The sequence below is a fragment of the Macrotis lagotis genome, chromosome 2 (genome assembly GCF_037893015.1).
Source record: "Macrotis lagotis isolate mMagLag1 chromosome 2, bilby.v1.9.chrom.fasta, whole genome shotgun sequence".
NCBI classification, from domain to species: Eukaryota; Metazoa; Chordata; class Mammalia; order Peramelemorphia; family Peramelidae; genus Macrotis; species Macrotis lagotis.
In genome coordinates this window covers 174,374,087-174,393,294 of record NC_133659.1, presented here as the reverse complement: position 1 = coordinate 174,393,294, position 19,208 = coordinate 174,374,087, and the positions used below count along the sequence as shown (strand labels likewise).

At 40.0% G+C, this 19,208-nt stretch overlaps 1 protein-coding gene across 2 annotated transcripts in view; it reads right to left on the bottom strand.

Annotated features, from left to right (window-relative positions):
• CUEDC1 (CUE domain containing 1) overlaps positions 1-10,471 on the bottom strand; it is a 45,230-nt gene extending 34,759 nt beyond the window's left edge. For both annotated transcript variants that reach the window (XM_074223635.1, XM_074223636.1), the window contains exons 1-2: positions 10,127-10,471; positions 1,285-1,412 (exon numbers count right to left, since the gene is read on the bottom strand). In XM_074223635.1, coding sequence (XP_074079736.1) covers positions 1,285-1,412; positions 10,127-10,423 — 425 coding nt within the window. In that variant the 5' untranslated portion in view covers positions 10,424-10,471. The remainder of the gene's footprint in view (positions 1-1,284; positions 1,413-10,126) is intronic.
• Between the last annotated feature and the right edge of the window lie 8,737 nt (positions 10,472-19,208).

Genomic DNA, 19,208 nt, shown 5'->3' with positions numbered 1-19,208 from the left:
GGACCCCCCCCCAAAAAAAAATTCCTGTTCCCTAGTAATTCTATAATACAATACTGCAGTCCGGAAAATATAGTCATTTGTGGTGTCTGACCTCCCCACAGAACTCTGTCAACAAGTTGATTAGTTCCATATTCCCAAACTGTGGAAGAGTTTTGGTCTGGAAGAGGCCTTGAAAGACCTTCTAAGTTCATTTCACTGCCTCCCAGTGATTCATTGGGGATAGAGAGTTAATTCTCCTTTCTTTCAGTCATGGAAGCCATGGGGCATTAGGGTTGGATTGGACTCTATTAATTGCTTCATTTGACAGAGATGAAAACTGAGATTCAGTAAAATGACTTGCCTAAGATCTTTTTATGTGACAGAACCAGAAACCTAGCCTGGGTCTTTGGACTCTAAAAGAGTCCCTTCACACTAAACTGTCCTGCTCTATTCTCCTATGACCTGCTTCTCCCTTTCAGGTTTTAAAATATCCTTTCCAATCTATTCTTGCCTCCCTAATAAGAACAAGAATAATAACTTACATTTACATAGTCCTTACTAGGCCAGGCACTATGCTAAGCAATTCAAATTTTTATCATATTTGATCCTCACAACACCCCTTGGAAATAGGTGCTATTATTATTATTATTATTATTATTATTATATCCATTTTATGGATGAGAAAACTAAGACAAACAGGGTTAAGTGACTTGCCCAAGGTCACACTGCTTAGTGTTTGAGGCCACATTTGAACTCAGATCTTCCCACTCTCTATCCACAGCCCCAGCAAGCAGCTACTCAGTCCACCTCTCCATTCTATTCTTCACACATTTACTAAGTCAATAGTCCTAAAACACAGGTCTAACCACATCAACTTGCATCTATGAATGTTTGCCTCTAGCATAAAATACAAAGTTCTATTTGGCATTCAAAGTTCTTTACAATCTGATCCCAGCCTACATTTCCAGTATTATACATATCACTCTCCTTCACAGACTCTACATTCTGGCCAAGCTGGCTGCCAACCCAGAGGCAGTAGGGCTGCAGTCTGTAGGAAGAAGACAGAACAAGTTCGAGGGAGTGGGGCAGGGCTTCATGGCCTCATGGCCTTCTTCACATATGCTCCAGCATCTCACCAGTTCTTTCTTGATTCCCAAATTAAATTTCCCTTGCTATAGTTAAACTCCATCCTTTCTTGTTCTTCTTAGAACAAGCCACTTAACTACTAGGGAATTGCCTTTTGTTCCTTTACACAATGCTTCATCCTATCTATAGCCAATGTAATAAGACAAAATAAATTCTTACCTGGGAGGTGGGGTTGGGGGAGCCAGGGGATAAGGCCTGTCAAACATGTGCATGTGGTAGGCAGGAGGTGAATACACTGGTGGGGGCTCTTCATCAGAGCTATCTGGTTCCAAAGTCCTTTCCAAAATCTAAACCAGAGAACAAAATGAGAAGATTTGGTAATCATATGATAGAGTTTTGCATTAAAATAGAACTTAAAATGGTTACACATCTGGCATTATGTCCCAGTGAAAAGAACATCGACTTTTGAGTCAGAGGACCTGGGTTCAAGTGTCAATAGATACTTGCCACTGTATGATATTCGTGTAACCTCCTGGTCCTGTTTTTTCACACGTAAAATAAGAGGATTGGACCAGATGACTTCTCTTCAGGTTTATTTTGTCTTATCCTGACAATAACCCCAATGAGAAGGGGAATTACAGAGAATTATCAGCCCCTCTCCCTTAGCAATAGGAAATTCAAGGCCTAGAAGGGGGGATGGAAAAAGGATTGCTCAAAGTTATTAGCAAAGTCTCACACTAAAAATATAGTATCTAACTCTCCCCTCCAGGAATTGATCCATAAGATCCCATTTTACCACCTTGGCAAAGGTTGGACTGGGCAGAGTACAGAGAGTACTGATTCTAACATGGAGATCACTTGGTCAACATCTGGGAACTGGGATGAGAAGATGATGAGAAAGCCAAGGAATGGAACTGTAGGAAATTCCCTCCATCCTTACAGCCTCTCTCTGCTTTGGATGTCAGAAAAGGTGGTTCTGGAGAATTGGTAAGCATTATCTTTCCCATAGGAGAGAATTTGTGAGTGAAAAAAATCTCTGCATAGTACTCCATTCTAAGTATGCCCAATTAGCCTCTTTTCTTTTCCTTCCATTTTGGATTTTTCTCAGTCATTCTTCCCCCTTTTAATGCCACTACTGCTGGAGAAAATGACCAGGGATTCTCCCAGGGATCCCCAGGAAATCTCCCAGGGATCACCCAATGCATTATCTCTTAAAGGGAATTTCAAAGACCTTTGTCAAGGATTACCTTGGTATGACCTTCCCCTCTACAATTACAGGTATTATTAAGTCATCTTGTACATGTCTATTTTTATACATCCTCATAATAGCTAGTATATCTATGGTGCTTAAGGTTTACAAACTATTTCTATTCTGAGAGGTAGATACTATTGTTAACTTAATTTTACAGATGGAGAAACTAAGGCTGAAAAGGCAAAGTTCTTTCCCAAGGTCACACAACTAAAAGGTCTGAGGCAGGATATTTAATCTCAGAATTTCCTGACTTTTTATCTAAGGCTGTGACTTTCCACAGCCCTCCCTCACTTGCATGTCATGGCATCACATCTCTAAAGTCGTGGTCTTCTTTAAGAACAAAGGACTCTGTGCCACCTCCTCCCCCATTAAAATATAAGCTCTTGGTAGACAAGGGTTATTTTTGCCTTTGTTTTTATCCCCTGTGCTGGAATATAGTAAGTACTCTGTAAAGTTCTAGTTTCTAGTTTTCACTCTCTGCCTTTTAATAGGTGTGTGATAATGGGGAAGTAACTAGGCTTCTCAACCTGTTTCCCTCATCTATATTATGGGGAGGGGGGCAACAACAGAGTTGATAATCCTGTATATTTCCTACAGGATATAAAATAAGTATTTTGTGAACTGAAAAATACTGAATGAATCTGAGTTAAGGTCCCAACTTCTAATACTGCCTTTACCTGGTTTGCACCCTAAAGTTATCTACTGGTCATCTCAATTTTTTTTCTTTGCAAGACCAGTCTAATCATGGGTTGTGGGAGCCTGAAAATGGGGGCAGACTGGATTTCCTTTTCTGGGGGTGGGGGTGGAAGGGGACTGGATTGCCTAAACATAGATGGTATTCCAGAACATACACACATGGCCTCTCATATGCCACAGTGCCTATGGATATGGACCAGTGGTTGTCCCATGGAATGCACCAACACTTTTCCTTTAAGACAGGAACAATTTGCACAGCAAGTATGAACTTGTCCGCTTAGCTGACCAGGTCTATTCCATGCTAATATTGCGGGGGAGGGGGGGGAGGATGGGCCATCAGTAGCTGCTGGTCTCCCATTGGTCTTATCCTCTTTAGTCTCAAGGTCATCAGGATATATCACAATGATAAACTGAGTCAGAAATCCACTCGAAGGAGACCACCCTGCCCCTTGTCTCCTTTGTGGATGAACTACTTGGGACAGCTCCTTTTGGGGGACCAATCTACTGTCCTTTCATCAAGGGGTCAGGAAACTGCTTATTGCCCTCCTCACCCCACCTACCCTTACCACCCCCCAGAAAGCTGAACCTCTCTTGTCCTTCCTCAGAAAGGCTGATGAACTAGACGACGACTCCTCCTCCTCCTCCTCCTCCTCCTCCTCCTCCTCCTCCTCCTCCTCCTCCAGGAACCTAGCCAGGATCAGATTGTGTTCCCTGAAGGCCTGCTCACTTTGAAGCTGCAATCAGATTCTCTCTCCCAGGCCTCCAGCCAGAGGGCTCCTGAGCTTATTAGTATCACTCATTCCCAGAGCCGCAGAAAACAGATGCTCCTACCAGAGGGGACGAGGCCTGGCTCGGATTTGGAAGAAAAGAAAACAAAAAACCACAACGGCTCCAGCGGTGCTCTTATGGACAGTGCTAATCTCATTCCCATCTCTGGAATCCCCCTGTCTCCCTCTCTCTGGAGCAATATGTTTATTCTTCTGGTTCAAAAAATGGGCCAAAGCTTTTGGCTTTGCAGCCTTCTTGTTTAACTCAGTGTGAGTGATAAATGGATGCCAGATGCTCTAGGATGACTTGTTTTTCTGTCCATTGCCTGACAGGTGATTTTTTTTTCAATGGCAAGGATACCCCACAGCCCAGTACACCATCCATCAGCCCCTGGGGGAAGGGGAGAGGCTTGCAGTCAGCAGTTATTGTCATTCCAGCTGCTGCTAATAAATTTACTGAAGGACTCGGAACTGGTTCAGTAGGACCAGGCCAAACGATGGACCCAGAGGAGAGTTCAGAAATAATGGGGTGGGGTCAGAGCATAAAAAGATGGGGAAGGAGGAGCTTTGCAAAGAAGGTGGGACACAGAGCCCACACATTCAAGTAAAGCAAAAATCTTAAAAGTAGAAAACACAGTAAGGTCTAGCCTCTTCCACTTTCTCATCACACCAGGTTATTCTATGCATCATTAATAGGACAAAGGTCATTGTCTGGAGGATATTTTATGAGGGGGAAAAAAGAAAGAAAGAAATATGACCCTATCTATATGTCTAAGTTAAAACAAATCAATATTGTAGAAATTATCAGAGATTAGAGTGAGAAGCACCTTTCAAAATCAACATGGTATATGATATCTAGCCTTATACTTTGCACATAGCATTTGAGACATGGTTATTGAATTAAGTTGAATTCTCTCCTCTCTCTCTGTCTCTCTCCTCTCTCTCCCCCATCCCCCTCCAGATCTCCCTTCCTCTCTCTCTGTATACAAACACACACACACACACACACACACACACACACAAATAGTGTGTTTCTGACTTGGAGGCAGTGGAACAATGGATAGAAAATTCTTTCTATATTGCTTAATACATGGTCACACAGTGAGCCTGAAAAAATTGTACAATAAGCCTGAGTCTCAATTTCTTCATTTTTTAAAATTAGGGTGTTAGACTAGATGACATGTTGGTTACCTCCTTGTTCCAGATCTGTGGTCCCTAAACTGGAGCTATTTTTGACACCAAGAAAGGAAGTCCTTAAGGAAGCAGGGAAAGTACTCTAGACAGTTTTTAGTCTTTCTGAACAGAGCAATGCAAAAAAAGACCTTCAAAAATGGGTAAGACACAGTTCTTGTCCACCAGAAACCTAGGGTCATAGATTTAGCACTGGAGGAGATCTTATGGATCACCCAATCCAACCAATCTCATCTTGCAGGGGAGGAAATTGAGTTCCAGAGAAATTAAGTGACTTGTCCAAAGTTAGACATGCAACAAATAAGTGTTTAAGATAAAAACTGGACTCAGGTCCTCCACCTCCTACTCTAGCCATCTCTCCACTAATTGAGGAGATAAGACTCCAGACAAATAGCTACTGCAGAAGGCAATAAATGGAATGTAGACAACATATGAGCAATCTAGCCAGTAAGAGGTATGGAATTCAGAAGAAGAAGGCAGTAACATGGCTAGAGAGACCATTGAGAAGTTCTCATGAAGAATTAGTAGCATCTTGATAAGTCTAGATTGTTGTTATATGTGTTTTTTGTTTGTTTGGTTTGGTTTGGTTTTGTGGGGCAATGAGGCTGAATTTGAATTCAGATTCTCCTGACTCAAGAGTCCATGCTCTGTTCACTGAGCCACCTAGCTGTCTGGTTACATGTGTTTTTAAGGGGAAAAGGAATGAATAAGAGAGAAAAGCTGAAGGAGTATCAATTTGGTTAGGGCAGATGGAATAAATAGAGGAACAGTGAGAGATAAGGTAGGAAAAATAAGCCATTGATTATGGTAAACCTAGAATGTCAAACTATTGGGGTTCAAACTTAATTCTAAAAGCAAAAGGGAGGGGTGGCTAGGTGGCACAATGGCTAGAGCACTGGCTCTGGAGTCAAGAGTACCTGAGTTCAAATCCTCAGATATTTAATAATTACCTAGCTGTGTGGCCTTGGGCAAGCCACTTAACCCCATTGCCTTGCAAAAACCTAAAAAAACAAACAAAAACAAATAAAAGCAAAAGAGAGCTATTGGAAACTAGGGCCAAGACCAAGGTATTTTAAAGGAAAACTGTGCATAGAGAAGAAAGGAAGAAGGAAAGAGATTATGGGGTGGCACCAGTTAGAATGTTATCATGGGGGGCAGAGACAAGATGGCAGCAGGAAGGCAGCATTTCCCAGGGAACTCTTTCACCCCCAGACTCCAAAAACCAACAATTGATGACTCTAGCCAAAATTTAGAGGGGAAGAACCCACAGAAAAACTGAGCAATACATTTTCCCAGTTCAAGATAACTTAGAAGTTATGCAGGAAAGGTGTGTTTCACCAGGACCAGGGTTAGAAAAAAGCCAAAGCCACAGCTCAGCACAGCACAGCCCAATCCAGCCCAGAGATCACTGGCAACAGCTTGAAGGGGTGGGGAGAGAACTCTGCTACACCAGAATGAGTGTGGAGTGAGGAGCACCAGCTGCAGAATCTACAGCGAGAATCTGGAGAAAGCAGCCTGCACCCCCAGAGATGGTAAGGGGTCAGGAAAGACTGCAGAAATTTCTCTGCTCTCCCTCGGGGTAGGACTCTGCTGTGTGCCTACACTCAGATCCAGGTTGCAGTTTTGCTTTCCATACTAAGATAGCAGGATCCTCCTTATAGCTCCAGGACAGAGGGAAGTATGGGGTGGAGGGTATCTACATATCAAAGCACAGGCAAGAGAGCATAAGACCTTAGAGGAATAAAGGTCCCAGTGGGGTGCCCCCCCCAAAAAAAACCCCAAAACCTTGGAAGTGCTGTCTTGGGCTGAAGAAATGAGTAAACAACAGAAAAAGAAGAATCTGATCATAGAAAATTACTTTAGTCTCAAGGAAGATCAAAACACATACTCAGATGATGACAAAATCAAAGCTTCCATATCCAAAACCTCCAAGACAAATAGAAAATGGGCTCAGACTATGGATGAGCTCAAAAAAGACTTTGAAAAGCAATTAAGGGAGATAGAGGAAAAATTGGGAGAAGAAATGACAGTGATGCAGATAAATCATGAAAACCAAATCAACAGCTTGCTGAAAGATATACAAAAAAATACTGAAGAAAATGATATATTAAAAACCAGTTTAGGCCTAATGGTAAAAGCAATACAAAAGGTAAATGAGGAGAAGAATGCCTTAAAAAGCAGAATTGGCCAGCTGGAAAAGGAGATAAAAAAGCTCTCTGAAGAAAATTACTCCTTTAAATGCAGAATTAAACTAAAAAGGAAGCCAATGACTTTGCAAGAAATCAGAAAGAAATAAAACTCTTCCAAAAAAAGCCAAAAATTAGAAGAAAATGTGAAATATCTCATTGGAAAGAACAACCAACCTCGAAAACAGATCCACTTTCCTCACAACAAAATTATTGGGCTACATGGAAGCCATGATCAGAAGAGCCTAGACTTCATTTTTCAAGAAATAATACAGGGGCAGCTAGGTGGCGTAGTGGATAAAGCACCCGCCTTGGAGTCAGGAGTACCTGGGTTCAAATCTGGTCTCAGACACTTAATAATTACCTAGCTGTGTGGCCTTGGGCAAACCACTTAACCCCATTTGCCTTGCAAAAGCCTAAAAAAAAAAAAATACAGCAAAATTGCCCTGAGATCCTAGAAGCAGAGGGTAAAATAGAAACCAAGGGAATTCACCAATCACCTCCTGAAAGAGATTCCAAAAGAAAAACTTCCAGGAATATTATAGCCAAATTCCAAAGCTCCCAAATCAAAGAGAAAATTCTAAAAGCTGCCAGAAACAAAAAATTCAACTACTGAGGCTCCATAGTCAGGATTACACAGGATCTGGCAGCATCTACGTTAAGTGCTTGTAGGGATTGGAATATGATATTCAGGAAGGCAAAAGACCTTGGTTTACAACTGAGAATCAACTATCCAGCAAAACTGACCATCCTCTTTCAGGGGAAAAGATGGACTTTCAATGAAACAAGGGACTTTCAAATTTTCCTATTGAAACAACCAGAAAGTTTGATCTCCAAGTACAGGACTCTGGTGAACCATAGAGGGAGTGGAAGAGAGGGACTAACTATGAGGAACTTAATGACACTGAACTATTTGTATTCCTGCATGGGAAGAAGATATTGATAACTCAGATGAACTTTCTCATTTATAAGAGCTGTTAGAAGGAGCATATATAGACAGGACATAGGAAGGAGCGGAATATAATGGTATAATATAGTAAAAAAAATGGAGTCAATGGGTGATAAAGTAAAGTACTGGAAGGAAGGGAAAGAAGATGAAGAAGAAGCTAAGATATTTCACATGAGTCAAGAAAAAGCTTTTTCAATGGAGTGGAAAGGGAGGAGGCAAGGGGGAATGAGTGAGCCTTCACTTTCATCAGAAATGGCTCAGAGAAGTAAATAACATACACAGTTAATAGGGTATAGAAATCTTACCTTAGAGAAAAATGAAAAGAAAGGGACAGGATAAGGGGGAATGGGGGGAGGGAAGGGGTGAATAGGTGATAGAAGAGAGGGAAGATTGAGAGAGAGGGTACTCAGACACAACACACTTTTGGACAGGGCCAGGATGAAAGGAGAGAGAGAGAACAGAAAAAAATGAGAGTGAGGAGAAATAGAGTGAAGGAACAGCTAGTAATAGCAACTGTGGGAAAAATATTGAAGCAACATCTCTGGTGGACTTATGATTAAGAAAGCAACCCACCCCAGAGACAGATCCATTGGAATCTGAACACAGGCTAAAGTACATTTTTTTTCCTCTCTCTCTATTCTTGAGGTTTCTCATCTTCTGGGGGGGAGGGGAGTTTATGTTTACTCTTATAACACATTCAATTTACATCAATGTATGGCATGGAAACAATGTAAAAACTATCAGACAACCTTCTGTTGCGGGGGAGGGAGGGTGGGGGGAAAATTGTAAAATTCAAAACCTTGCAAAAAATGATAGGTACATATTACTGTTGTATATAACTGGAAAACAAATAAAATATTAACAAACTAAAAAAAAGAAAATTATCATAATAGTTCAGGCACAAGCTAATGTAGACCTGAATTTGAGTGGTATCAGGAGGAATGGGAAAGATGATCATAGATAAGGTGCCAGAAATACTGTGATAGAAAAATTGTCAAGACTTGACCAATGTCTGGAAAGGATAAGGGAAAAGGACAAAAGGAAGAACAAGGAAGGGCAAGAACAACATTTGGAACTGAAGGAAAAAACATAGGGAAACCAGAACCTTTCTCAAAGGGCAGAAAACCTAGTACCTCCAAAAAAGATCTGGGAAGCACTTGAAGTGAGGTTAAGAACAGAAATGCTAAATTCAAGTTACTATAATCAAAAGTCACTTCCACCAGGGAATCTTCCCAATTAAATCCACCTCTTTCTAACCACTTCACCTACATTCACAGCACAACAGATGATTGTGAAAAGTTCTCAATGAGCCTTAACATGCTTTATGCAAGTTTGCTACTAGTAATACAGCCGGACCCTCTCCCACCTCTCTAGAGTTAATGGTGGATTTATTTTGCACATATTCTATACTAATAATTCTGTGTACAAGGTATCTCCCTGAATAGAATGCCAATTCTATGAGAGCAGGAGCTGTTATTTTTGTCTTCATGTCCCCAGCTTCTAACACAGAGCCTAGCCAGAAATGTTTGTACTACATTCATTTTTATTCATTTGGTTATTCTTTGTATACTGAAATTGTTTTCCACAATTAAGTGTCTTATCTTACTCCTTTAAACTATGCATTTTTCAAGTAGGGGTCTCTGTCCAGAGTGGGTACATAGTATGTATTACTGACCACTTGGCTGACATAGAGTATGAATAGGTGGGACCCTGATGGAGAGATATATAACTTTTGTTTTATGTATTTTTTTAAAATAATATGTAGCTTTCCTCACAACAACTTTGTGAGAAAGGAAAGAGAACAAGTGTTAATGCCACTTTACAGATGAGGAATCAGAGGCTCAGAGAAGGTTGACGCACATGGTTACATAGCTAATAAGCTTCAGAGTCAAGATTTGAACCCATGTCTCTTGACTCTAGCCATCTACCACTACACAATGACTTAGGTATATTTTTGTCTTTTTTTTTATTTAAGGGAGCTAGTGTTGCCAACTAAGGGTACACAAGATACCAGCCTCACCTCAGGAGGGATGCTGTCATCTGAGTCTGAACTATCATCATAACTGCTCCCATCCAGATTCATCTGCAGCAGCTGGTCAATGGTGGCATCGACTGCACCATTGTTGGCACGCAACACACACTCAATGATGTCATAGTCCATGTTGGGGAACATGGTCTTGAAGTCCTCCATGGCCTGGTTGAACTCCAGGCGCCGGACTTGCCGGGCAGGCCGGCTGTTATTGAGCTCCTGGGATGAGGCATTCCCCCCACCCCGAGACCCACCATTGCTGCTGCTCCTGCGGAACAGGCTTGTCATTTTGCAGAACTGCTTTGGGAAAATGTTCAACCTGTTGCCAAAATCAATTCCCCCCTGCCCACCCACCCCTTCCCCCCACCTCCGCTACTGCCACCCCCCACTGCTCTGAAATTTCACTCCCTCACCACCTAGGATGGGGAGGTGGGTACAGGGCAGGGGGGGCGGGGCCTCCCAGTCAGGAGGCTAAGTGGTCATGCTGGAAAGTGACCCTCAAGGAGTTGTCCTTGATGTTTGGCGTCATCCAGCCCTGAGGATGAAGTGATGGGGAGAGGTAGGGTTGTCCAATGATGTCTTGACTCTCAGTCTGAATGTTGTGACATATTGAACCGAAACCTGATGATGTTTTCCACCTAGAACAGAAAGGAAATAATAAGTCAGGGGTGAAGAGTAGGCAATAATATTGATATTAATGATAATACAACATGGTCAATCACTGGAATTCATTTTTTCCTCCAAGATGTTATATTAGACCTACTATTTTTATATCTGAGAAGCAGATTTGTTTCTAGGAGAAATTAGAAGAAGGATTCACAAAAACTGATAGGAAAAACCAGACAAATGTCGCAGAAATTAGACTTAGACCAGCACCTTAAACCATACACCAACCAGTATAATTCCAAACAGATTTGTAACCTAAATATATATATATGTGTGTGTGTGTGTGTGTGTGTGTGTGTGTGTGACATAATAAACACATTAAAGAAGCAAGGAAGAAATTTCCTTTCATGAATAAAAGAGTTCATGCATAAAAAAGGGATAGAATATAACTTGAAGATAGAATTGCTTTCTATATCCAGCTGATGATAAAGAAAAAGCCCCCCATTCTCAAAAGAACTCTGAGTTCACTTGGGTAAATGGACAAATTACAGATAGCATCATTCAAGATAAAATGAACAATTTTGATTATGTAAACTTTAAAAGTTTTTGCACAAATAAATCCAATGTACTAAAAATTAGAAAGGAAACATACTTGGGGGGGGAGGGGGAGAAATCTGTGCAATAAGTTTCTCTGACAAAGGTCTCATTTCTAAGCTATATAAGGAATTTGTTTTTTTAGGTTTTTACAAGGCAATGGGGTTAAGTGGCTTGCCCAAGGCCACACAGCTAGGTAATTATTAAGTGTCTGAGGCCAGATTTGAGCTCAGGCACTCCTGACTCCAGGCCAGTGCTTTATCCACTACGCCACCTAGCTGCACTAAGGAATTTTTAAGATTAAGAATCATTCATCGATGATAAAGGGTTTATATGAAATACTAAAAATAATCTATAGCTTATTTTGAAAATTGATGATGTTTGTCCTTTATTTTTGAAGATCATGATATCAGGGAGGTGATACTACGACATGCACATGAGTTCAATTTGAATGAGGAGTGCTGTGCTAAGTCACCAGCCTCACTTTCTCCTCCAGAGCCATCTGGGTCCAATAGCCAGATATGTATCAGGAAACTGTAGATGGCTCTGGATGCAAGGTAATCAGGGTTAAGTGACTTGCCCAAGGTCCCACAGCTAATAAGTATCAAGTGCCTGAGACCAGATTTATCTCAGCTCTTCCTTACTGCAGACTGAACTGGTGTTCTATCTACTGCACCACCTAGTGCCCCAATTAAGCTGATGAAGTTAGACTAAGCTAAATTTTTTATCAAATTACAGGCTTAAAAACTAGGAGGGGAAGCAATTAGTCTAATTCCCTTATTTTCCAGTTAAGCAAATAGAGGCCCAGAGAAATAAGCAACATGGGCAAGGTCACCTTTCCAAATAGAAGTGACAGAGCGAAGATTTGAATCTAGTTCCTGTGGCTCTTTGCCCTACTGCCTTTGATATAGTCTCTACTTGTTTGGAAATGTTTGATTTGTTACACTATGTATATTTTCTATGCTCTAAATTAGCCGGAACCATTTTTGGTGGTTTTCCCTGCCATCCAGCTTTGCTTTAGGCCTCTATGACCCAGATGTCAGTTAGTCAGAACTCACACTAATAGCAGTTAAAGCAAACATTAGGAATGCAAATCTTCAAGAGGAAGGCACAGTTCCCAATATATAATAGGTACCCAATAATGTCTATTGCTAGTTCTGACACGGAACAGTGAGAAAAGCATTGTTTTCAGGGTATGAAATCCCATTGTTGATTACTGTGACTGTGGGTAACTTTCTTAAGCCTCAGCTTTCTCTTTCATGAAATGTGAGCACTGGATCAAACGCTTTCTGAGGTCCCCTCTGGCTCTAGAGCTATGACTTCTGGAGTCTCCCTGCTCACTCTCTTCCCCAAGTTCCCCAAGTACAGGTAACTGAGATCTGGGTACAACAGAATTTCAAAAACTTAATTTTGAAAATTTAAGTTATTAGACTTATATTAATTGTTACCCTTTGAATAAATAGCAATTCCTTGACTCCAAGGAATTTGGGAATTGATCTTTCTCTCAAATAATATCCTAAACCAGAGGAGACAAATGGAAACATGTTTCATTTTCATAAGAGGTAGGTTAATCATCTAAGCATTTATTTTATAGGGAACTGTTTGCAGTGGGAGCAAATTGATCTAATGGCTTCTTCTCCCCCACTCCCACCCCCAGATTTTAAAGGTTAAATATAAATCTCTGCCTAGGTTTGCTGATGATGAAGTTTGATTACGCCTGAGGCTATAAGGGTTAGTGTAAAATAACTCAGGCAATGTCCTGAGTACCTTCAGGAAGGGATTAGTTACATGTCGTAAGACAGTAAATACACATTTTAGTATCCCCCCCACATATATACATATCATACACTCCCTTAACCTCCAACAGTCAGCACATGGATGAATCTCAGTAAATATTTGTTGAATGAATGAATGAACATGACAAAAATGTATAAACAGGCTCAACCAGCTGAAAGCCTTTTGGAATGGATACAGAAACTTTAATATCACTAGAGAGGGTCATCTGAGGCTATGATCTGATCTAGCCTGGACCTGTGTAAGGAAATTAAAAGAGAAAAGGGATGATTGCCGAACCACCCCTCCTGCCTCCAGATGAAGATAGAATAATGGAAAGAGAGATGCCCTGGGAGTCAGGAGATCTGGGTTCTAGCTCCAGCTCTATTATTACCTAGTTACGGTAACTCTGAATAATACTTATAGCTACTAGTGTTTACATATTCATATAAATATGAATTTATTTCATATAAACAAACAATCCTGAGAGGTAGGTTGCTGCTATTATCCCCAGTTTATAGATGAAGAAACTGAATCAAACAGCCCAAGGTCACACAGCTAGTAATTGTCTGAGGCTGGATTTGAACTCAGGTCTTCCTCACTCAGGCCCCCAACTCTATTGTGCCACCACAGCAACCTTAGTTTCCTCCTCTCTAAAAAGAGGAGGTTGGATTAGAAGATTACTAAAAAAAAAAGATTCATTCTGCTTCTCAAATTCTTTGATTCTATTCCAAGAAGGTCATGGATTGATGTTTTCATGTATATTTGACTAGCCTAAAACAGAGGTTCTTAACCTGGGATCCAGAGACCCCAAAATTTCAGGGGCTTCATGAAACTGGATGAAGGAAAATTATTTCTTTATTTTCACTATTACTGTATAATCCCTATTTTATTTTATTTTGTATGCTTTAAAACATTATTCTGAGGAAGAATCCATAGATCCCTGACAAAGGTAGAGAGGAGAGGGAGGGAGGGGCATGATAAAATAAGATTTAACAACCTCAATCCTTGGTCTAAAAGGGTATATAGGTGAGCATTTTTAAAAATCTTATTGTTAGTGATATCTTGTTTTTACAACACCTTCATTTCCCAATATAGCTACCCCTCTTCTGCTCAGCAAGCCATCCCTTACCGAAAAAATTTTAAAACTATGGGGGGGGGGTATGGGAAGGGAAATGGGGGGGTAAGGAGGGAAGGGGGGAAAGCAGTTCATCAAAAACCAAATCAATGCAACAACTAGAACTGACAGTGCAGACCCCCACCTCTACAAAGAAGTGAGTGGAGAGTTGTATTAGTACGTAAGAAATTGAATTTAAAAACATGAAAAGATGATGACTCTTCCCTCCTCAAACACTTCAACATTAAGTATGATTTCCTCCAGTTCTGGAGCCCTCTTCCCTAAATTATATATGTGTACATATGTATATATAACATTTATGGGCACATTAATAGATATATTATGTTTACTTATATACATTTGTCTGAACATATGTATACATATGCACATGAACTTGTTTTTCCCTTATATGTATTTTGTTATATAGAGATAGAGATAGAGATAGAGGTAGAGATAAAGATAGATATATAAATGTATTTGTTTTTCCCCCTTATAGAACGTAAGCTCCTTGAGAGCAGGGAATGTCACTTGTGCTTTTGTATTTATCTCTAGCACCCAGTAGTGTCTCAAAATCCGTGAGTGCTTAATAGATGCTTATTGATTGATTTTTCATGTGTCCCCCCCCTTTCCTGCCCCAGCACTGAATGTTTGAAGGATTGGCGTGAGAGATGGGGACTCCTGTCCCCCCTATGGATCTTACCCCTAGAACCAACAATAATATAAATAATATATTATAAATAATATAAATAAAATTATTTTAGTATGTTTACTAAATTTATGTTAATATTTTTTTGCTATATGAATTATGCCTTAAGTATCCCTAACACATAGAAATATTTACTGGACATATAAAGTCATTGTACTAAGTGTTTAAGTGAGAATACTAAGAATACTAGGCTGGGTATAAGATTTGTTATCTCAAAACACAAAACAAATCTCTTCTTGAAGATCTGCCTAAGGATGACTATTTTAGAATCTCTCATCTTACACACACACACACACACACACACACACACACACACACACACACCTCTGCCTCCTGCCCCCTCTCCTGTTCCCCGATCAGGACATTGCCATAACCAATATCAGGATAGTTTTAGATGCTGTTCGGTCTCCAAAAGATAATGTCTTTGTCCGGAAACCATGGTCAGAGCAGCTGTGTTCAGCTCAGAGAGGCTTCAAATTCAGGACTCTTCCTCAGTCTCTTCCATCAGAGAAGTAGCCTTCCTGGGGCCAGCCCTGTGGCTCAGCTCTGCCACTATGAATGCATATAAATCATGCTAGAGAATTATGGTCCTTATGCTAATGGACTTAGGCAGGCAGTAAAGCTGTCTGTCGCCTTCTCGCCCCAGGTAATTTAATAAGGGAGATGGAGCAGCTTTCAGTGCCCCACAGTCCCCCCTAGAGTGAAGAGCCAAGATTCTCCCCCTCCTGCCTTCACCATCTGGGAAGAAAAAACATCAGCTATACTCATCTGCTGAGCCCTCCCTGACTCCCTTCCCCTTGGTGGCTCTACTAAAGTCTGTGCCACTCGAACCATTCCAATGGAGATCCAGGAAACTTGGGAGACATAGGGCACTCTGACTATCCAGAAGAGCCAGCCACCTTTGGGAGGGGGACACCTACTCCCAAGGCCCCTAACAGATCTAGATATCCACTTTCCCAGCTGGCTAGTCTTATCCAAGAGCCTGGATTTCCTTCCTGCCCTGGATCCAGATATTATCCAGTCTGGGTACCTTTGGTTCCCCTGCCAAACCAAACATTCCAGGGTCTTTCAGAAATATCCAGCATCCCCGGTAGTCAATGATTGTGACCAAAGAAAGGTAGGGTTAAAGAATTTTAGGGATTAAAGTCATTTTAGGGAGTCACTTTAAAAAATTCTACAATATTGGAGCCAAGCATAAGCAGCCTTGGAGATGCTTCAGACAGCAGGCATCCAACAAGTATTTCTTAAGCAACTATGGTAAACAAAATCAGTTCCAAATTTATAATGCTTTAAAGTTATATAGTACTTTATTCACAGTCTTCCTCTAATGAAAAGATTATTGTCACTATTGAAGAAAGGTGGAAACTGAGGCTTAAAGGAAAGACAAATTAATGAGTGTTAAGCCCTGGGGGTACAAATAGCAAAGTAAAAGAGTCCTTGCTCTTATAGAGTCATATTCTAATAAAGGGACACAATAGCTAGAGGAGTTTTCAGAATAGGAAAGCAATTTGTTCATGGTCCTATAGCACTTTGAGTTTTGTTTTTTTGTTTTTAATTTAATTTTTAATTTTGAACTTAAATACCAAAAAATGGCATTTCCTACATATACACACAGAACACAAGAGGACTCTTTATGAAAATATGAATACTATTATGAAACCATTTCATGCTAATTGTTTTTAAAAGTATGTAATAACCACCACATATTATTTTCAAAATTGTCCTTTTCATCTACAGAACAATTTTTAAAAATCAATCAACATAATAAGAGAATGCAAATTAAAACAACTCTTAGGTTCCATCTGACATCTACAAATAGACAAAGCTGACAAGAAAAAAGCAAAATAACAAATGCTGGCAGGACTGTGGGGAAACTGGTACATTAATGTATTGCTGGTGAAACTGTGAACTGGTCTTGTCATTTCAGAAAGCAATTTGAAACTATGGCCAAAAAGCTACTAAACTATGTATACATACCCTTTAATTCTGTTGGGGCAGCTAGTTGGCACAGTGGGAAGAGTACCAGGCCTGAAGTCAGGAGGACTTGAGTTCAAATATGACATCAGAATTTACTAGCTGTAACATGGGGTTGATGACCAACCTTAATGGACTTGTTACTTTTAATTTTAGTTTTTTTTAGTTTTTTTGTTAAGTTTTGTTTTTTTTTTTTAGTTTTTCAAGGCAGTGGCTTGTCCAAGGCCACATAGCTAGGTAATTATTAAGTGTCTGAGGCAGGATTTGAACTCAGGTACTCCTGACTCCAGGGCCGGTGCTCTATCCACTGCACCACCTAGCTGCTCCATTACTTTTAATTTTTAAAAAATTATCTTATTATATAATTTTGCTATCTCTTATACTTTATTTTTTCCTTAAAGATATGATTTCTCTCTCATCATATTCAACTTAGAATAATGTATACCATGGAAACAATGTAAAGACTAACATACTACCTTCTGTGAGAGGTGGGGGGAGGGAAACAAGATTAGGGGGAAAATTATAAACTTCAAAACAAACAAATTTTAAAAAAGAATTTACTAGCTGTGTGACCTTGGGCAAGTCACTTAATCCTGATTGCCTCGCACCCAGGACCATCTCCAGTTGTTCCAATTCTTATCTGACCACTAGAACAGATATGGCTCTAGAGGAGAAAGTGAGGCTGGGGTCAGACAGCTGGGTGGTTCAGTGGATAGAGCACTGGCCCTGGAGTCAGGAAGATCTGAGTTCAAATCCAGTCTCAGACACTTAATAATCACCTAGTTTTCTGACCTTGGGCAAGTCACTTTACCCCACTGCCTTGCAAAAAAAAAAAAGACAGAACAAAAAAAGAGAGGAAAAAAAGAAAAAGAGAAAGCGAGGCTAGTGAAAGCGCAGTACCCCTTCACTCAAATCCAATTCACATGCTTGTCATGGTATCACCTCCCCTGATGCTATGATCTTCTTCAAAAATGAAAGACAAACATCATCACCACTTGCTAGATCTATACCCCAAAGATATTAAGGAAAGAAGAAAAGATATTCCCTTATGTACAAAAATAATTATAGTACTTTTATTGTAGTGGCAATGAATTGGAAACTCAGGTGGTACCCATCAACTGAGAAATGGCCGAACAAGATGTGATATATGAACGTGATAGAATGCTATTGTGCTAAAAGAAATGATGAAGGGAGTGGTTTCAGAGAAACCTGAGAAAACTTGAATAAAAATGTTGCAGAGTGAAGTGAGCAGAACCAGAACAATTTCTACAATAATAATAATATTATAAAGACAAATAACTTTCAAGACTGAGGATCTCTGAACAGAACAATGACCAACCATAACTACAAGGGACTCATGAAAAAAACAGATGACCATCTGATTAAACAGTTAATAGAAAACAGACTGAGATTTAATTTTTTAACATAGTGAATTCAGGAATTTGTTTTGCTTGACCTTACAAGCATGCTTTGGTAGTGGTAGGGAGAGAAGGCCGATATCATGAAAATAAAATAATACCCAATTTCAAGAAAATTTTTAAAGTCAATCAATAAGCATTTATTAAGTATTCATTATACACAAATTAGTATCCTAAGAACTGGACTTTTTGCAAAACTTTAACAATAGTTGTCTTACCTTTATGGTTGATTGAAAGTAATTAGAGGGCAAGGATCAGGGATTATCTAAATTCTATATCTTACCCTGACTATCACCTCCAATAAATCCTAGATAGCTAATAAATAATTGTTAACTCAAAGAATTATAAGGATTTTACTTACAAAAATTCAATTTCCATAAAACTTTTCAATAGCTCATCTATCATAATAAAATCAGCATGCTTGTGATTAGCTATTAATTGCCCCCCCCCTTTTTAATGATCAGTCCCTTTAAATAACATTAACATCCTTTAACAGCATCTCAAAAGAAGGGCCTGGGGGCAGCTAGGTGGCACAGTGAATAGAGCACCAGCCTTGGAGTCAGGAGTACCTGGGTTCAAAAGAAGGGCCTGAGACCTAGGGAGTGGCTACAAGGCTGAAAGAGAATGTAAAAGGAGAAAGAGAAGGTAAAAGAACTGTTGGAAGACTTTTTTTCCTGAAAAGGTAGAGATCTGGAAACAATCACCAGCTGGGCCCTTGAGCAGGTTAATTATCAACTTGATCTCACTTTTTTCCTCTGCAAAATGAGGCAAAAATGCAGAGTACCTACCTCTGTGTGATTGTGAAGCTCACATGAAATAATGGATGTAAAGATGCTATGTCCATTGTCAGATATTTTATTAGTATTACAATGATAGTGCTGTGAT